We start from the raw sequence: 20,516 nt of genomic DNA on the forward strand, positions 1-20,516 counted from the left end.
GCAGGACGGTAAAATGAGTAACTTCCCCGTCTAAACTATATCATCGTTTTATCATCGTTCACTTTTAACGGACTACGCGTATTTAAAATATCTAAGAAGCACAAGAAAATATATCGATGACCTAATCACAAGGAACCATGTCAACTTTGAAGCACCATTTTAAGTCGAACACCGAGCTGCATTTTATTCGCATTTTAAATACGGAGAATTACTATTTTCTTATCTTTTTACTAAACGCATTCTTAACTTTTCCATTCTTCTTCACTTTTCCATTCTACGTCCTATTTTTTTTTTCTTTATACATCCAACAGTTCTCTAAGGACTTTTTAAAGTAATAGTTCTCTTTCTCCATAAACGAACTAGTAGACAAGTGATGAATTTATCTAAACAGAGTTCTATTAAAAGTTTTATGTACGTCCAAACTGTCGCATTAAAACGACTTATTCGCGAGTACGATCATCAGTCGACATCCCTATTATATTTATAAGTCGGGAGATACAATTCTTTCGTCGCAATGTAAAATAAGAATTTCAATAGAGATTTGTTTTCTAAATGAGACAACACGTAACAAATCATCGTTAATGATCTCGCGATAAGTTAATGGAGGAGGAAAAAATGAGAACGTGATTTGAAATATAATATAATACACGTCGATTTCGTTATAGTAAATCGAAAAGTGATTGGATAAATATATATTGTATTGCAATACGAAGGTCCAAATAGACGATCGAAATATAAAACTTTTTGCGAATGCGTTTCACGCGTCAACTCGATTTCTTTTTTTTTCCCTCGTTTTAAACGAATTAATTCTACATAATTACGGTTATCCCGGGATCGACAAGATTTTCTGCATTTATAATTCTAACATGAGAAATTGGCATCGCATTGTTCTTTCAAAAATCTTATCGTCCGAGTCGAACCGATTCAGATCGATCAATGTTGTTTCGACATCATGGAGACTCGCTTACGAAGATGTGCGAACCTCGGCCATCAGGAACTACAAGATTTCAATTTTTAAATGATCGTCAATTGGCATCCTGATCGTAGTACTTGCGATCGTTTAACAAGGTACAAGTTTACCACGCAAGACCAGTAACGAGTAAGTACTTACGAAAGAATCGATTCATTTATATTATAATCTGTTTCTTAATCGGTATTTAGTAACGTGCCATTAAACTCGCGATGGCATTGATATCTAAGACACATTCGTCGTCCATTCAGTATACCATTACTGAATCCAAGACGCAGGTACCCATTGTGGTTCCCTTTCTAATGAATTGATCTCCGTAAGAAGTTGATTATAAGCACGATCCGTATCGTTATTAATGATGATCATGTCGAATAGATGACCGTACTTGTCCTCCATCTCTCGAGCCTTCTCTATTATGTCCTTCAATTCTTCTTCCTTAAAGCTCTCGTTACTTTTAATACGTTTTTGTCGTAACTTCTCGAGACTAGGAGGTGCTACAAAGACCACGTATGGTTTTAAATCCGAACTCCGTAGGATCTTCAAGCTTTGAGGATGTAGGTTCAAGACGCAGATCTTCCCAGAATTCACAACCGATCTTATAGCCTCGACGGAAGTACCGTAATACGCTTTCTCGTACTCGCCGTGTTCAACGAACTTCCGACAGAGAATGTCGGATTCGAATTGGGAGCGAGAGATGAAGTGGTAATCCTGACCGTCAACTTCGGAGTCCTTCCTTGGACGACTTGTATCTAAAAAAATGACGAGTTTTTTAAATATCAGTTTATTTCGCAATCGTGCATTTCAATAAAAATCATTAGATATCTTTCTACTCGTTTTGAAACACTACGAGCGCAAAGAAAGAGAAAACAATGCTCACGAGGAATAGCAGCTGCAAAACGTTCGCTGTCTTGCATTAATCTTTGTCTTAGCTCGTGTCTACCGATGTTAGGAGGACCAATAAGAACGATAGGCCTCTTATGATTCGCTCTTGGATAATACAGAGCTACTTCTTCGTACGTTAGCACCTCCTCGCTGTCGTAATCTACAAATGACTCCTCAATGTTATCACTAACGGTTTATAATATTATGTTATCGAATAGAAGAAACAAAAAACCATGTTTACCGTCTATCGTAGTCGTCGCGTAAAGAGGATAACCGTCGTCGTTGAAATTGGCACCAAGTTTGTTTCGTTTTTTTTTCTTTGGATTTTTCCTCGCACACAGTAGTGTACTAGATTTCTTCGAACCTCGTACCGTCGACTTTCCACCAGCTATCGTTTGCTTCATGGATTCTCGTCTGCGAAGCATCATGGATGTAAGCATTAGCCTCACAAATTTATGCAATGACTAAACCAGTCGTATACCACGGCACACCCCGATCCTTGAACGCTTTGCATAAATTCCACTGCCTAACTTTATATCTTACGAAGCTCTGTTATTATCGCTTTTTACTTTACATAAACTATTTTCCCCTTATCCCTTATCTGCTTATCTATTCTGCTCATTTCAAATAATATTTTGAATATTATTCAGAATGTGCGGAAAGTCTCCTTATCTGCTCTGCTCATTTCGAATAATATTTTGAAGTTTATCAAACATCTGTATCCAATAAGTTATTTTATAAGAGAACTTACTGATGCTGAAAGGCTTTACTGGGTATAAGACCGGCTAAAGTTTGATCCTCTTCACCTTCTCTATAAGCTTGCCACCAATTTGGATCCTCTTGAGAAATCACATGCAATACGTCACCTTTTTGGAAACTAACTCCGAGTTCTCTACATGGTATATATGGATCCTCCTCAGGATCATAATCAAAGTGTGCACGTATATGCTGTATCTAAAACAAATGTTCGTTGCGAAGGTAATAGGATAAAACAAGAAAGTTTATAGAAGAACTATTCGTTCGCTTACCTGATTAGTGTCCTCTTTCCTATTATTCAAATTATTTCGGTAATTCGTTGGTGCTGGTAATACTAAGAACGTAAGACTACCCTGCATGCCAGCTAAAATGTCACAAACATCGTTAACACTTTTTCCACGCATTTCAACTCCATTAACTTCCAGAACTTCATCCCCTTCGTGCAGGAGTCCGGACTTGTCTGCTGCACCACCTCGAACGACACGACCTTGGAAAGAAATATTCGTCATTGAATTTGTTCGTGTTAATTCAGAATATTTTTAAGCGATTTAGCTAGGTACCGATAATGACTGCATCACCATCGTTTCGAACAGTAGCACCTAAAGGTTCGTTAGTTTTCTCGATCCTAATAATTTTGATGTTATCTACACGCGACTCTCTCCAACTCGATGTAGGACTTGGTGGACGACTCGGTGACGAGGACGAAGGACTGTGCTTTCTTTGGAAGCCCTCCACATACGAAATTACAGAATCGTGTGCTATAAGTAATGCCTCCATGTCGTAACTCGTAAGAATACCCGTCAGCTCCTCCACGGCAGCCATCGTTTCCGCCGTACCAGCATCCGTTGATGATTGCCATTTTTCTAATACGTCTACGCACTGCAACAACGAAACAACGGACAAATGACAGAGAAATTGTTTTGTCGAAATCGGAGAATAACATTTCTTAAAGCACATAAACGTTTTCTCAAGATCATTACTAACATTCGGAATAATAATATATAAATATTTCTACTAGATATGTACACATTCTATTTATATGACATGTATATCTATTTTTACCAAATACACGTATATATTACATAATTGTGTTTCTTTTTTTTGCGACATCTAATAATTTAGAAATAAGCGTGGAACGATCTATCGAAACATTAGAAATAATTTGCTAGATAAAACTTATACGTACGTCCCGAGCTAATGTCGATGAGTCTTCGGCATGATGTCTAAGAACCTTGTTCGACCTTAACCGCGTTTTCAAAGCATAATGCGTAGCTACGGCAGTTGCAAATCGGCTTTGCAATAAAAGCGTCCGAACTGCCTCAAGTTCGGCTTCCACACTTGGACCCGAAATGCCGAGAGCGCCGGAGATGTTTCGTAACTGAAGCTGCAATCTCTCCAACGTGGCAACGACCTCTCCGTATGCTGAAATATGTAAAGACTACTCGTCAGAGCTAGAGTTGTATTCCTCTTGTTATTTCTCGACTCGTACCATTAGACGTTACACAGAGTAATCTGAAGAAGTTGAAATCTTTTTAAGAGACGCTTTTAAAGACGATTTCTTTGAAAATCTTTAGATAACACTTTGGATATAGATTGAAGAAATTTGTGCTTTCAGAAGAAGGCTAAGATAAAATGAAACGAGACTTGAGTGCTCGAATGATAGCGCTTAAAATATTTTCCAAGTGGGACGGTAACGTCATTTTTTTTCTATAACTATAAAAATAAGCTCAGCCGTGAGATCTTTCATGGTTCCAATTCAATTCATGGTTTCAATTCGTTCTTGGCTACCGGGCACGTACGAACAAGGTACGAAAGAAGGAAATAAGAAAAGGTAGACTTACTTAAGGGCGCTTGAGGTGCGACATGAGCAGGACGACTAACAGTGGTGGTCAACTCGTCTTGAGCATACGCAAGATTCTCCTGGCCCGTAAGATTCGTAGCATGACTTTCTAAAGCTTGAAGCTTCGTTGAGCCACGAAGCGATCGATTCAAAATTTCTTGTCTCTCTTCCTCGTCCTTGCGTTTCCGTAGTTGTTCCTTAAACAAAATAAAATAATTAATAATTATTAATCTTTTTTATAACTCGACGTCCCATAATATCGAATTTATAAAATAATTTTTAAACAATATGATCAATTAAGATAAAAATATATAATACGTCTTTAGTGATATCTATCTATAGTAAGTCGTTAAATCCTTCCTTCGGTACAAACTTTATTTTAATTATGTTAATCCTCGATAATTTATTCAACGACCTATTTAAGAGATCGTTATATTTTTAGATATAGTTTTTACGTACCGCTTATATTGACGTTTAGTTCACACGTAGGTGTTTGAAGACCATAACTCATGCATTTTAAGAATTTAAACGAGAGGAAAAAGACGGTTGATGACGGCCATTACCGAGACCCCATTTTCATGTTTTGAGTCAAAAGAAAGTAATAAAATCCAAAAAGAAAGAGATCAGGATAAATAAGAATGAACCCTAGGTAACAAAACTTTCTTTTTTGATCTTATGAAGTAAAGAGAAAACATATCCTTGGAGATGACAGGTAACAAGATGGGATATCAACGTCATTTACATAAACATACAGATACATACGTATCTGTGAGAAAACAAAACAAGTGAACGAAATTTCTATGAATTCGAATTATTTATATTTATTATCACCCTAAAACATCAGCAAGGTCATTGAAAAGGTTTTGAAGGGTAGAAAACTCGCACCTGCGAAATTCACAATGCATTAAGGGTGTATTATCGACGCTATGGAACATATGTTCCCCATTATTTTATGTACGAGGGTCAAAATAGTATTACGCTTGACCGAATACGACCCTGAAGATTAGGGGATAACAGCCAATAAAAAGCCAATAGAAAATCGTAAATAATCCGAGTTCGATCAAAATTACTTCCACTTAAATTCGTTTCATTATTTTAATCTTTAAAGAATATATACGTACAATGCATAAACGATATAAAAATATTGAAGAAGGATGGATGATACACATCCTGTCTCTTTCTAAGCGTAGAAATACTTAATTCCTTATGTGTGAACAATTTTCTAAACAGATATACTAAGAGTATATAATTGCTATTTCCCACGAAAGAGAAGTCAAGGAATCTATTACACGATATAATGAGTACAATAGATTACTATGAAAATACCTACGATTACATACATACGATATATATCGAGCATCGTATTATAACTCTATAGAATAAACAAGACAGTTCTATAGCTGTCGGAAATAGAAATCTTTCGAACTTGAACTATAATATGGCAATTCGAACATATCTCAAAAACGTTTTTTTAATCAATGAATTTCTGGGATGTGTAAAATGAGATTCTAGAGGTCAATGTCGAAAGATACAAATGTATTTTTCTCTTAAAATCTCACAACGCCAACTTTCATAACTTTCCAATCAATATATTTACATATCTGTATCTTCTAAGTTTTATTTCATTGTCAGAAAATTAATCGTCTCTACGTAATCGAAGTTTTTTCGTGGCTTTTAAATATAATTTATGCTTAGTATAATACGATTATATTACTATAAGTAATAGGTACTATAATTTTCAAATTATATAATTTTTTTGTTGCCACGAAAAAAAATGTGAGTTATAGAGAGTTAAATGCATTGATGCAGAAATATTCGCATTTACATAGATACCGGAAAATATCGAGAACCATATTGTAATTTCATGAAATAAGCAATACCGAAAATAGAAACTTTTCGAAGATACAATTAAATCTATAATAGGATGATACAAAGGTATCTAAAAAACGTTTTTCCATTCGACGAATATGTAGGGCAATATCGAATGAAATTTCTAAAGGTCATCGTCAAAGAATCTAAGTGAATTTCCTTTTTAAAGAACCGATAAGACAGAGTTCAAATTTCACGGATCAGCTGTGAATATTTTCTTTAAAATATCGACTTTTTTTATATAACCACCGAACGAACGATGCGGCGCGATGCGATGCGATGCGATGCGATGCGATGCGATACGATAGCAAGCCGTGCGTGCTGTTATGTGCGCAAGAATACTTGGCTGAAGCCCTGTTTACTTGGACGATACGTAGGGTTTCTTTAACGTGAGCTCTGCTCGTTCTGTAAGTTCCCAACAGTGCTAAAGTCTGCTATGAGATGCGAATGAGAAAGGCGGCATCGTTTAGACCGCAAGTTCGACGTTTATGTATATACGTGTACGTGAATATATACATATACCTATATATCACATATTTATATGTACATATATACACATATATTTCTATTACATCGTGTCGCCTGTTGGAAGGATCGCTTTATAACGAGAGATTGATCAACCAAGGAGAAACTTTAATACGTTCCTTGGCAACTTCGCATTACTCAGATTTCAACGTCTCAGCAATTTTGACAAAGCAAACGAAGCTTCACGTTCTTGAAGCTGCTCGTTACAAGATTTAAAAAAGGAAGTATATAATTGTTGTTCTTTTCTTTAACCCTTGAATACGTGTGATTGTGAAATTATGATTTATTGACGATTAAGGCAATTTAACAATGATTAATTATTTTAATGTCTGTAATATTCTAATATTTTTTATTAAATGTTAATTGAATTTTCACAACAAAAGTTATGATCTGATATTCGGTTAATAGCTGTTCCTAAAAATTAATTATATATATACATTATATCTGTGCATAAAAATTATGCATTAAAAGATTAAACATTTCTCGGATCTTATGCCTTATGAAAAGAAATTGAATCAAGAATGCATATATGGGTTTGATTATCAAACAAAAGGAAGAGAATCATTGTCGAAGGGGACATTTGTATATTAAAAAATGGAGGGAAAGCGGAGGTGGGAAAAGGAAAGTGTACGCGTATACTATCGAAACTCGTTAAGCTTACACTCGAGGCGTGTAATCTTAAAGCACGCCAGAGTTCTTTGCATTCCGAGGCACGCTTGACTTAAGGTAAGGCGAAAGAGAACGGTGTGAGGATTCTATAAGATAAACATACTCACGACTCTAGCCACGCCTGCGTATTCGAAGAGAGAGACACTCGACGTTCTCTCCTCTTCTCTTTCTTCTTCTTCGTGGAACACGCATGAACGTATTATGCTTACCTTCTCTTATGAATTACTATATCGAATATGTACTATACATCTTAATTTTTTAATATTTTTCGAAGAACAAATAGATAGAGAGAGAGAGAGAGAGAGAGAAAGAGAGGGAGGGAAGAAGTGAGGGAGGAAGAGAGAGAGAGAGAGAGAGAGAGAGAGAGAAATGAGATGTTCATCGACGATAACGATTAACGACTATGTAATTACCGTAGAAACGATCTTCCTACGTTGCCGCAAAATCTTATCGCGGTACCTCCGAGAGAAACGCATTAACTTCGAAGCGTTTATTGCTTCGCTAAATTACAGTACTTCGTACCTGGGTCCCGAAGTCCTTACTTTTCGAGTTGAAACATCAATTATATTCTAGATTCTCGTAATTAATGTACAAACAACGAGAAACGAAAAGATAATATTTTTGAAAGAAATTTAACCGATGAAAAAATATCTGTTATTTCTTTTATATTTACCGAGAACAGTGAATAGGTAGTGAAAGAATGAGAGTTAAAGTAGCTCTTGTCGATCGATCGAAATACGACCGTTAGCATGCCAAATAGGAAATACGGAAACTGTACAACTGTATGACTACCGCAGTACGGCACAACGAGTTTCCATTAGCTATTGTCGCGTTCGCATCCGTGATTTCCTGTCCAAATGTTCACGAGCTCGACGGGTTACCTTGTCTCCTAGGCGAATAATCATTTGTCGTTCAACACCGGTATTACATCACGCAAACGAATCACCGGATGGAAAATGGCTTATTTTTTGTTTGCTTCGATAAACGTATTGCGATTTTCTGAAAATGATGATAATTCGAGAACGATACTAATGCTCAACGCACTACGATATTTGCGGTTTTTGCGAATCTGGCCTGGCCATGAAATTATTTTTAAAATATTTTTCAACCTCTGTACTCGTTTGTTATTAAATATTTTCTCGACATCATGTTTATAAATTGAACTTGTTACAATAATCACGTAGAACTTTTTAACAGCTGTACGGAAAGAAAATCGTACGGATAGAGACTAAACGATACTTAAAAGACAATTTGGAGGACAAAATGAATTGCATGATTTATCGCTTGAAACGCGTCATGTACTCAATTTATTTTTGACGATGTAAATTCCGTTTAGACTCGATCGACTAATTTTATCGTTTAACTGTCAATCTTCATAAGTTTCGGCATGCGACCGGTCGGAGCCATCGACCATAAATATCAGACGAAGGAGAACGAAACGCTCACAAACTTGATCGAGATGTTTACCAGCGACCATTGATAAAAAAACATCGTCTTATCGCTTTCGCATAAGTTGAAACTACGATTTCGATGTAAACAAATTATCTTGATCTCGCGTTGCATCACCAATGAGGAATGTATTAATTACGTGGATTAAAAAGGTAATATTGCAATTTAATTCCATCTAATCGCTAATCAAATTGGACTGATATTGTGCAATAACAAGCAGAGAAGGAAGAAGAAATTACAAAAACGAAGGAGCGATGTCATTCGACGTAAGAGTTTTATAATTACGAAAGGATGACAAGGAACGACAAAGATGTAGTTGAGTTTTCGTAAACTCGATTACGAAATGTTGCGGACTTCTTCGTACTTTTTTCTTTTTTTTTTTGCGCAAGACAACATAGAACATACCTGATATTTCCTAATGGAATGAAGCTGCTGCTGCGTAGGTTCCGTAGTATTAGCATAATCATTGCTCTCGACGTTGTTATTCTGGCTCGAAAGTCTGAGGCTATCCTTCGGTGGTCTAGCGGGTGCTCTTTTTTGATCTCTGGGCGGGATGGCAGGTTTGACCCCATTAAGACCGGCCTAAAAACCCATTCCAAAAAGTGGCTCGAATTAATCGTCCCTTGAGCTCGGCCATGCACGAAACTACATTTTTCTTTTTCCAAAAATCTATAGACAGATAGTTAGAGAAAAAGAAAGGAAGAAAGAGAGAGAGAGAGAGAGAGAAAGAAAGAAAGAAAGAAAAGAAAAAGAAAGAAAATACGTAAGTGAGAGACGAAAAGAGACAAACAGTCTCCTCTCGTTTAACTAATTCATTACAATTTCCATTATTTCTATCATTATTATTAACCATTACAAAAAAAGAAAAAATAAACCCTTTCTTAAAAAGATCCCCTAACACGGCACGCTACGCTTCAAACTCGTGCCGCGTATCTAGATAAAAGATATATATATATATATATATATATATATATATATATATATACACATATATATATACACATACACACATATATATATAAGACAAAAAGAAGAAGGACCAAGAAATCGTTGGGAGGATCGGAGAAGGAAGGGATTAAGTGAGAGTAGAGATATACAAACTAGGCACGTGCCGTCTAATTCCTACGATAGAACATACAAGAGATACAAACCACTGCTCACTCGTAGGACAGTTGTATAGTAAAACAAGTATAGAAAATTCTACTTTACCATGCTGCATCGCACGTCCTCGAAAGGTTCGTCCCCCATGCTTTTAATATCATGTCCCGTCCGACGAGCTGATTTGCGAAAATTCTTTGATAATGTTCGACGAAATAGGAATTTAAATTCTTCGATCAATGAAAATGAAGAAAAAAAAAAAAGAAAGAAAAGAAAAGACAAGATAAAAGAGAGAAGATGGGAAAGGAGAGTTTCGCATCGACAGCTCGAACGGACAAGACGTTACGCAACGCAAGAACACTCGAAAATTCGAAGCAGAGTCTTTTATGCGGTTTACCTGGAGTACGCAAAGATCGTCGTGGTCCTGGTAAGCGTATAGCGTGTTGTACGCACTGTTCTTCGACGTGAGTCTCGTTGAGTCTGGTGTTGTTCGTCCGTCAGGATTGCGAGAGGAGAAAGAAGCAAAAGAAAAAGGACGAGGAGAAGGAAGAGAAGAAGCGGACGAAAAAGTATCTTTCAGAAGAGTATTCGTCAAGAATGGCGAACGATCGATTGTAATAAATTTGGATTCAATGGAATTCGTTCTCGCGATCGGTTTGACGAGCATAGTTTTTGAGTTGGTTACATCCAAAACGCTCTGCGATCTCAATCGCTTTTCATATTCGAGCGACAATCTCGCGTTCTTCTCATTCTGCGTGTCCGGAGATACGTCTAAGAAAGATTTAGCGCGATCCTCGAGAAGATCCATGATCATCGTAACGTCTTTAACGGAGGAATGCTCGCGTTTGGAATTTCGTGAGTTCTGATTGGTCTCGAAGGAGAGAGTCTCTCTCTCTCTGTCATCGTCGAGAAAAACGACTTTACATTCGTCAATGCGTTCACGATTGTCGTGATCGGTGGATAAGGTAGCGATGCAGGATAAACGGAAATCCTTCTTGAGTTCGGGAGCAAATAGATCGTGAATCGAGGAAGACCGTTTAAAGGATCTCTCACTGAGGCGAGATGTCTGGTTAGAAAGAGAGAAATCGTAAGAGCGAAGCTCTAGATTCGTGCTGGAAGCGTCTAGGTGAAGCTTTTTACTATTGTGCCGGCGAGGCTTATCTTGGTGCATGATAGAGGAGAAGCTTTCGATAAGGAAGCTCTTTACTTTAGACCTTACCTTCTTGGACTCGTGCTTTCGGTCTATCGTACGCGCGACTACGTTTTCCCTAGCGCTAGCATCGGTGGCTAGCGTGGGAGGTGACGACACGATCGGTGCTTTGTTCGGCATTGAGAGATTTATATCGTTCGAGCGAAGTCTAGGGGAATCTAAATTCACTATGTTGTTCGCTGTGGTCATCGTGTTCAAGGTTGTCATCGTACTTGTCGTCGTTGTCGTCGTTGTCGTCTCTCTGACAACGTTCTCTCCGTTTCTATCACGTTTCAGTTCGAGAGTGTTGTGCTTGCTGTTACCGGGCGTTTTGTTTGGCGGAGGATAAATCGGATGGCACTTGGTGACCGGTATGAAGTCAGGTGGACAATCAACGGCAACCTCGCGATAAGCTTTCCCACTGACAACAAGAAAGCTGCGATCGGTGAATTCGAGATCGCTCGAGACCTCGCTTCTCAATGTCGAGTAACCGCTCGATATCTGTTGATGACGTTTTTTCTTGGATCTTTGTCGAGCGGAGGAGGACTCGATACAATTGGTAGATTCTATTCCAAGGAGATCGTCGGTCGAGCTCGCACTTACTCGTTCCTCGTTTTGATCCTGACTCTTCGTTTTTATCGCGAATTTCTCCTTTTGTTGGTGTTTCGAACTCTTTCTCGATGTTGTATTACCAAGGATCACCATTGAGGATTCGATCTGAGGACTCTGAGGATCCGGTTGCGTTCGATCCTGAAGACTAGCTGGCATTCTTGGTACTGGACATTGCTCATCGATGAGTCTTGTGAGATCCGACACCTCGTCCGATCTAATCAGGAGACTCTGAATGTCTTGGAAATCCGGCAAGCCGTAGGCCGGATTGTCGAAGGAGGTTGCATCGCGTGCACGAGCGAATAGAGGCGTCACCTTAATCGGTAGCTCGGTGACGACGGGTCGACAAGGTGAGCCGAGATCGATTCGCCTAGCGTCGTAGCTCGGTGAATCTTTGTCACGAGCTTTAACCTTCTTACTCTTCTTTTTCTTCTCGTCGGTGCTATGCCTTAGCACCAGACTAGTATCTAATGGTGCGGTACTATCCGATCGGCTCGAGGAACTGCGTGGACTTGCCGAATCGTCGCTACAGGTTTTCAACATCGTCGGATAGTCTTCCTTAGCGAAAGGATACTCATCCTCGATATCCACACTCGATTCCTTCTGACCGTTTGCCTCCTCGCCGGAGCCCTCCTCCTCGTCTTCGTCATCGGCGTGATCGCCCCTGAAGGGACTCTTTGGATCTTTCGTCTCGATAGCTTTCAGTATACTACCGTTTGTCTTCTCCATCTTCGGTTTCTCCTTCTGAAACTCTTTCAGTTCCTCTTTATCCTTCTCCTTCTCCTTCTCCTCCTCTTCCTCCTCCCCCTTCGAGCCGATCTTTAGCTCGATCTCGAGTATCGACGGCTTGCCGCCACCGTTGAGGAGAATCGAGCGTGGGCCATCGGTGACGTCAGTCCGATCGGCTGTTAGCCCAAGCTTCACGCGATCGTCCGTCGTGCGTTTTTTTAAAATATCGTTCTTAACGTTTAGGGAGAGGTCTAAGTCGCTAGCGCTACGGGGACGACGAAGCTCATTCCGATAGTCGGGCGAGCAATTCTTTACCTTATTGGGATAGGCCTTCTGTAATAAGGTGTCGGGCACATCGACTGGTAGCTCCCGGTGATGGCCTAGGGCACCAGGAGCCCACATCTCATCGGGACCCAATCCCTCCTGCAATTTCTTTCCTGTATCCCGTGAACTCCCGTTGTTGTTCTCTTGCAGCTGCGTCTGCTGCTGTTGTTGCTGCTGTTGCTGCTGCTGTTGGTGTATGTCCGATGCGCCACTGCCGCTACGTCGACGGGACCTGAAGCAAACGTCGATAACGTTTTGAAATACTTCTAAGAAATGATAATTCTCCTTGAGTCGATCATCGGGTAGGTTCCTTTCTTTCTAGTTCTCCCTTTCGAACGTTTCTTACTTTTCTTCTATCTTCTCCAATCGAACGCTCAAATAACGATTCTATCGAATACTACTCGCGTGTAAAAGGGATCCTGGGTAAAGGATATGGAAATAACGCGTCCAACGAATATGAGAGCATCGTTTGCTTCACGATAAAACGTTTCAAAGATTCTAAGACCTACATATTTCTCAGGGGAAATACAAAGTGTCGTTGAAAATCGAATATCCTTGCGTTTATATGTAAATGTGTGTGTGTGTGTGTGTGTGTCTTATTCTCGTGGTTGAATAATTTCGAAAGTATCTTTATTAAAAATTACTTTTCAATCTCTTTCTTTTCCAAAAATATCCAAAGTTAATATTTCTAAGTTGATTATTACTATAGTTCCAAAAGCTAGTTTCAAAAGCGATTTTGATTTCACTATTTTTATAAATTCTTTTCTAAGATAAAATAAACGAAATAGCGAGTAAACTTCTCGTCTTTTTGGTTATCTTTGTTCTCATCGGTGTCGTTATCGATCGACGCCAACTTCGAACAATGACAACTAACAATAAGTTCTCTTCTGCGGAGAAACTTCTACGACGGAAACTCGCGGACAGGTTGTTAAAGTTACGCCAGGAGAAATCTGACAATTCGATATCGTGATTCGTACTTTGTGATTAAAATCGATTAATTAAAAATAGAAACGGTCGATCTTGTAATTAAAGATCTATTAATATCCTTAAAAATTAACATCTGCAAGAGAGTTTCTATATCATGTTTTATTTTCTACAGGTATTTCAATAAATTGATACAATCTACAATTTGCCATTACTTAGTAACATCAACAAGGTATTGTGATTTTTAGCTAAGATATAAGAAGAATTACGGGAACATGATTATTAAAAGGCAAAGCTCTTTAAACTTTATTCTGCATAGAGTCACGCTTTAATTTATCAAAGGTATGCAAAGAAATGGATACGCATGGAAACAGAAGTTAGACTTGGAGAAGATTGAATCCACAAACGATTGGTAATCGATACTACGTATGGAAATGCCCTTACAATGATACACGATACGTACAGTGTAATTTTGACTTTACGCATCGTGCTCTCGAAGAAAATTGAGAACACGATGCAATTTAATTACGTAACGAAGTTTCAACGGCGAGAGAATTGCACCAAGAGGCTCACAATTGATCGATCGACCGATTAATCGATCTCATATTTTCTCTCTTTCTTTTTAGTTATTTTAAGAAACGATAATCAATAAGAATTTTCATTAAAATCTTATGGAGTCCGAAAAGAAATTTATTTAATCGATGAATGTCGCGATTCGTTCTTATAATAACGTCGTCGTAAAATTTGATAATACGTCGGCGATGTATACGAAGATGAGGATCTTAACGTAATTCATTGAATCCGACGATAACGATGGTGCATCTGCAGGCGTCGAACGAATATGCGATATAATGAGAAGCAGAAAAGATGTCGCATACTGGCACGTACATACATCGTGCGTAATAATACGTGCCCTCCGTACGACTCCAGAGTCGTCGACCACTGAAATTCTCCGACGTCGAAGTAAGGAAAGATAAACGAACGTTTTGGTGTTCCCATGGTGTTTGTCGTGACGAATAAGATAAAGTTAAGAAAAGTATGTAGCCTCATAAAACTTGATCATTATATGTATTTAATATAAAAAAAAAACAATTGTTAAACATCTACTTGCGAGATAATTAATTAAAAAAATTTATAAAAACAAACGAAGTGAATTTTTTTTCTTTCGTCGTCTTACCAGTACTTTCCAGAGTACTCTTTCTCTTTCTCTCTTCTTCTTAAATATTTTACTCTTTTCTTATCTTATGCTCGAATGTTTTATGAAGAAATTTCGTTGTTTTATGACCCTGAAAGAATTCAAGCTCTACGCCGCTATTGGCTCGTATCCTTACGAGAATGCACACGTGCGTTTATGAGATATGGAACGGAATAAAGAGATAGTGAGGATCGGGAATAAATGAGAGATGGATATCAGTATGTCGGTGTGCCACATTAGTAATAAACGAAGAGGTGTGAACGAGTTCTCTCTCTCTCTCTCTCTCTCTCTCTCTCTCTCTCTCTCTCTCTCTCTCTCTTTTATAAATCTAACTGATATGTGTTTACGTAGACGATGCATTCATTCTAAAAAGAAGGAATAAAAAGAAAACGGAAAAAAGCAAAAAATATACGAAATATCACACGTCACGTGCAGGTAAAACATATATTAACAAAATCCACGAGATAAAAGTGGTTTTTAAATTCCATCGAGATTGTATTCCAGATTAATATTTCTCTGACTACGAGTATGTCGCGATAAATTCGTTCGTTTCTGTTTTCCTTTTCCTTTCAATACATGTCGAAGCAATATGTATATCAACGAATAGCGCTTTAAAAAGCGAAAAATTCGGGTATGGTCGGGAGCAAGCGTCGCTCAATATTTTGCAACTCAGAAATGAAATTCATTTCGCGACACGATTCAACTCCGACGAATGCGAAAAAATATGGCGCTATCGTGGGTGCTGCGAAGGATACGAATACACATTTTTACGTATGCGATACGCGTTAAAACATAATTTAATCGTGTCTTCTTAAGGATACGTGATTCAGACGCCTTGAGCTAAGCGTATATGCTGCGTATAAAGCAGCGAGATATTCGAGTCGAGAGAAATACTCGTTCTGTGTCTGTCGACTGCATTTTTTTGCGTCTGGTTTATTCTTCGATCGTCGATCTATGACAAATCTTTTTTCTTTTTTTACTTTGTACAAGACGTGGCTTTGTTCTATTATTAATACGATGATTATTAGAATTCTAATACGAAACATTTGTTCGATTTCGGAATAAATGTTATCTACATTAGACCGTCAAATTGGATAAATAATCTAAATATTATTTTTGTCATATTATATTTGAAATTATGAGAAACGAGATGCTCGAGCGCCTGCGCGCACGCGCACGATCGAAGTTATAGTCTGAACCGAGAAAGCGGCTGAAGAGTTAGATACGTACGTACGTGGACTACATAGAAGACTGAAGAAGTATACAATTCAATTAAGTGGGTCAATTATATCATATCGAGGGTAAGCAAGTAATTCGTTTGTTTCGGAATTAAAAGAAGAAATAAAAAGAAAATCGATTATCTTGCGAAAGTTCGATGATAGATTCTCATCAAATATTTTTCTTATAGCTACAATGAAAATCTAATAACTTTATGGAGTACGTTCGATGTATTTTGTTATTGATTACGTCTGCATTATCTATATATGTATTTGTGACTACATATTTCTATAAACTAATACTATTTCTAATACAGAAAAACTAGCCGAACTAAAGAGCGATGCTTACGTTACTCTTCAAAGCTTACTTGGAATGATATATAAAGATATAATAACACGATATTCGATGGGATGTGTCTTGGAAAATGACTACTCGTGAATTATTTTGCAGTGATTAGAAGAAAAGAAACGATAATTTGTCTGGACGATATAACCTGTCGGTTAATTCACAATTTTCGCAAAAGAAAAAAACTAATCATTGTTTATTTTTAATATCTACGATAATATGTTTTTTCATCACGTATATGCGACATACAATATAATTCTCGATAACTTACGATAATTCATTATCCGCTCTGTTAGCGTATAAAAATAAAATATGATAAGATAAAAAGAAATAAAAATAATCAAGAAAATGATATATCTGGCTTATTGAACGTAATTTAACAACAGTGCTTTCCAAATTAGCCTTAAAATTGACTGGCCAGATTGTCGAAACGGTATTCGATCTTAATTTTTATAACGGACAAACTATATTATGAAATTAACGTATTGCATTCGCTTGAAAACGTTTTAAGAACATTGTTAAGGTAATAACTATGTTTACAATAAAATTTACTGAACGTTCTAATCTTTAAAGTAGAAATTCTCGATAAGTTAAAAGAAAAAGATCGTTTTTCTTTTCGTTTCGCATCGTGACCGATCACGATTCTCCATGATATATCCCATCGGATATCCTAAGAGTGGAGTGAATACGAACAGACCTAATCGCATTGCGTCTCTTGAGCACACGACGAACTTTCGTCCGGTCGGCTGCCTGCGTCGATCTTCCGAGGAATTCGCTAAAATCATTTCACGTTTCCATGAGTCAACTTTGAAACTTACTTCGAAAGTTAACTTTGGTTGGGTCTTCAAGCGACGGTACGATGAAGGAAGATGATAGTTCATGCTAATATTATTAGTATGTATATACATACATACATACATATATGTACATATATGTATATATATATGTGTATATATATATATATAATATGTATACATATTCTAACACACAGACTAAGACAATTTCATTTTCATAAAATTAAAGAATCCTCTTATGTTCCTTCATACACTCACGCACACATACAGACAAGAAAAATATGTCTTTATAAGATATTCTAAATTTTATCAAAAGATCTATTTTAAACTTTAAACATATTGAAGTTACGGCATACCAAATGAATCTTTGTGCTGTTTAAGGGATGATCTTTAAAAGAAACCATTCATATTTCAAATGCATTTGAAGGGTGATTTCTAACAAAGGGTGATTCCTAACTACCCTTCCTTTCTTTTTTTCCCACCATTGGATAGCTACTCGAAGAATTCCGAGGGAAGATGAACGAACTACTTGTACCGTGTTTCTCGAGCATACAAAGACCTTTCCTCTGTTACCATCCCTCTTACTTTTGAATTACCATTGCATAAAGTTAGTTCGTATTTCCCTAAATAAGTAGCTATCTATGGAAATGAAAACGTAAATATGTAAAGCATACATAAATTATACATAATAACGTTAAGAAATATTTACATGGATTCGCCAATTAAGAGTTATTGTTGTATTCACGCTGTTAATGATTTAAGCATCATGAACGAACATATATCAAAATGAATAGCACGTCCATTATCTCGATATTTCAATAAGAACTAATACATTTGATTTTACTAGTTATTCGTTATAAAACGATAACGATTATCGTACGATTTACAAAATCGACGCGAATAATAGTACAAGACGTAACAACGTTTAAATTATAGTTTGCTATGTATGTAACATATATAGCGTACGTATATACTTATGTATGTTTATATTTTCCTTTTTTTTCTTGCTTTACTCACTCGAAAGTCCGAGAAATCTTGAAAGGAAAAAATGATTCCTCGAAAATGATTAAGAACGACAATGAACAACGAAATCGTTTGCAAGTCGTTTGAACGTCAGTTTCTCAAAGGGGGACGAATTTCCGCTATTATCCGTTAAATATCAGTTATCCGTGATAACACTGTCGGCATTTACCGGCGTAACGAACGCGCATCGAAGATCGCCACGGTGGATCTCTCAGCGCAAGAGTCTAGTCGGTGCTATCGTGAAACGGAAATTCAACTTGCTAAATTGCCGTGCTCGTAATAACGGTATTTAGCGAGGGAACATGGTAAAATCAAGGTTCGCCGTGGCAAATCTTGCAGAAAATCTCGTGACGCTTGCGTAATCGCGGTATTGACCGATATTAGCCGAGAGAACGTTGTTTGCATATAACCTTATTGAATTAGATGTCTACGTACGCGGCTCGTTTTGAAGGTAAGACACAAATAAAGAAGAACGTTTAAAAAAAGAAGAAGAAAAGAAAGAAAGAAATAATAAAACGACGACTTTACATATCGGTATAACGTATCGGCTTAAGTAAGAATGTTTATGTGTCACGTATTTGGATGAGACGACCGTATGATTTATCGAAAATAGGCGTACACGAACAAGCCCAGTTTCTTCTTATCGAATAAATAATAACAGCTCGCCCATTCTGTTTGCGAACACGAACGGAAAAATCGCGGAAACGGAAACGCGTAATTCGTTCTCATTAATTCATTCGCATATCCCAAGCAATTATTAAAGCCTCTCATGCACGAAATTCCTCAGTCTATTAAATGATTCGCGTCGGGTGGCTTTTCCTTGTTAGGCATACTGGTTAACGATTTGCTTGTCAACCACGACGATGAGAAAGATGACAAAGATGACGGGGAATAATTTGTTTTCAAAGAACTTAGCAAAACTAAGAGACGGTCGATAAAGACACGATAAGAGCAAGGTCGCGTCATGATGACGCGGCCAAGTTCGTCTTAATGAATTTCTTCTTCACTGATTTTTTACGTCACAGTGTTTTTATATTTTCCTCATACACACATATACAGACATGCATACTATATAAATCGCTTGAAAATATTTAGCATGAAAAGTGGATTTGATTCGAGCGAGTAGTCGACTTCAATATGACCGGATTATTAAAACTGGAAATATAAAATAATTTTATGGAGGTAAAGAAAGGAGCAAGCTAGTGGACAGAGAGAAAAGGGAGAAGATTGAGGTCTCTTACGAAGAAAAGAAAAAATATGAATAAAACTGGGAATACTACGGAATACAAAAGTTTTCCTCCTTTCCTTACCTTCCTTTTCATATATATACCGGACTCGATATTTAATTAGTAGCGCAATTACGCTGACTTAGTCCATTCTCTGACTTGATTATTTCCTTAAGAAGTAAATGCACGTACAATATACCGTTATACGTAGTTACGATAGAGTACGATATTTACTCCTGGAATATATCCCTACTCGAAAGAAAAGAAAACGCAAGTCCAAGTTGGATATAATGGAGACATTACGAAGACGATTAGCACAAAATACGAATATATAGATGTGTGTGTATGTATACATATATATATACACTACATCAAATTCGCGATTCTTTTCAAAGTCCTCCGAAACAAAAGCGAACGAATATCGTTCTCTTTCGCGAGACGTATAGTTGTTCGGTTCAGGCGATTCATGTTTTACATTCTCGCGAATGCTCGCTCGTTTAGATAAAAGCTTTCGATATGAGTAATGGAGACGTATAATGTAAAATGCAAATTAATGAAGAATGACATAAAGTGGATAGGAAAGTTCTATTTTCAAGTAAATCAGAGAAAGATTGAAATCTAGGAAAGTTCGAATATATGTATACGTGAAAATCTAGTTCAAATTATTATTTAAGAGTTCCGTAAATCTTACTCGTTCCTTTAGAACCATACTAAATACGGAAATCTGAAATTATATACATACGTTGTGAACGTATAACCGCATTTTATTATCTTGAATAAAAATGAATTCTTTTAACGAGGACTTCGTTACACACTGTTTCAAAACTTTCTATGCACAAATCGATACACTTCGAACTAGAACACCGAGAATAAGAAGAAAAA

The 20,516-nt window shown here is 37.3% G+C and overlaps 1 protein-coding gene across 10 annotated transcripts in view; it reads right to left on the reverse strand.

Moving 5' to 3' along the window:
- The window catches only part of LOC122633581 (protein PALS1), a 66,998-nt gene that overhangs the window by 4,659 nt on the left and 41,823 nt on the right, over positions 1-20,516 (reverse strand). For 6 of the 10 annotated variants that reach the window (XM_043821624.1, XM_043821615.1, XM_043821632.1 and 3 more), the window contains 10 exons: positions 10,456-13,141; positions 9,366-9,542; positions 4,450-4,645; positions 3,795-4,030; positions 3,169-3,487; positions 2,881-3,095; positions 2,604-2,806; positions 2,094-2,266; positions 1,848-2,012; positions 1-1,719 (listed from right to left, as the gene is read on the reverse strand). The exon at positions 1-1,719 is cut by the window's left edge and continues 4,659 nt beyond it. In XM_043821624.1, the coding sequence (XP_043677559.1) occupies positions 1,229-1,719; positions 1,848-2,012; positions 2,094-2,266; positions 2,604-2,806; positions 2,881-3,095; positions 3,169-3,487; positions 3,795-4,030; positions 4,450-4,645; positions 9,366-9,542; positions 10,456-13,141 (4,861 nt within the window). In that variant the 3' untranslated portion in view covers positions 1-1,228. Of the gene's footprint in view, positions 1,720-1,847; positions 2,013-2,093; positions 2,267-2,603; positions 2,807-2,880; positions 3,096-3,168; positions 3,488-3,794; positions 4,031-4,449; positions 4,646-9,365; positions 9,543-10,455; positions 13,142-17,288; positions 17,367-20,516 lie in introns of all 10 variants that reach the window. The other 4 variants (XM_043821661.1, XM_043821682.1, XM_043821691.1 and 1 more) reach the window with 4 other exon arrangements.

Source organism: Vespula pensylvanica, chromosome 1, assembly GCF_014466175.1.
Source record: "Vespula pensylvanica isolate Volc-1 chromosome 1, ASM1446617v1, whole genome shotgun sequence".
Classification (NCBI taxonomy): Eukaryota; Metazoa; Arthropoda; class Insecta; order Hymenoptera; family Vespidae; genus Vespula; species Vespula pensylvanica.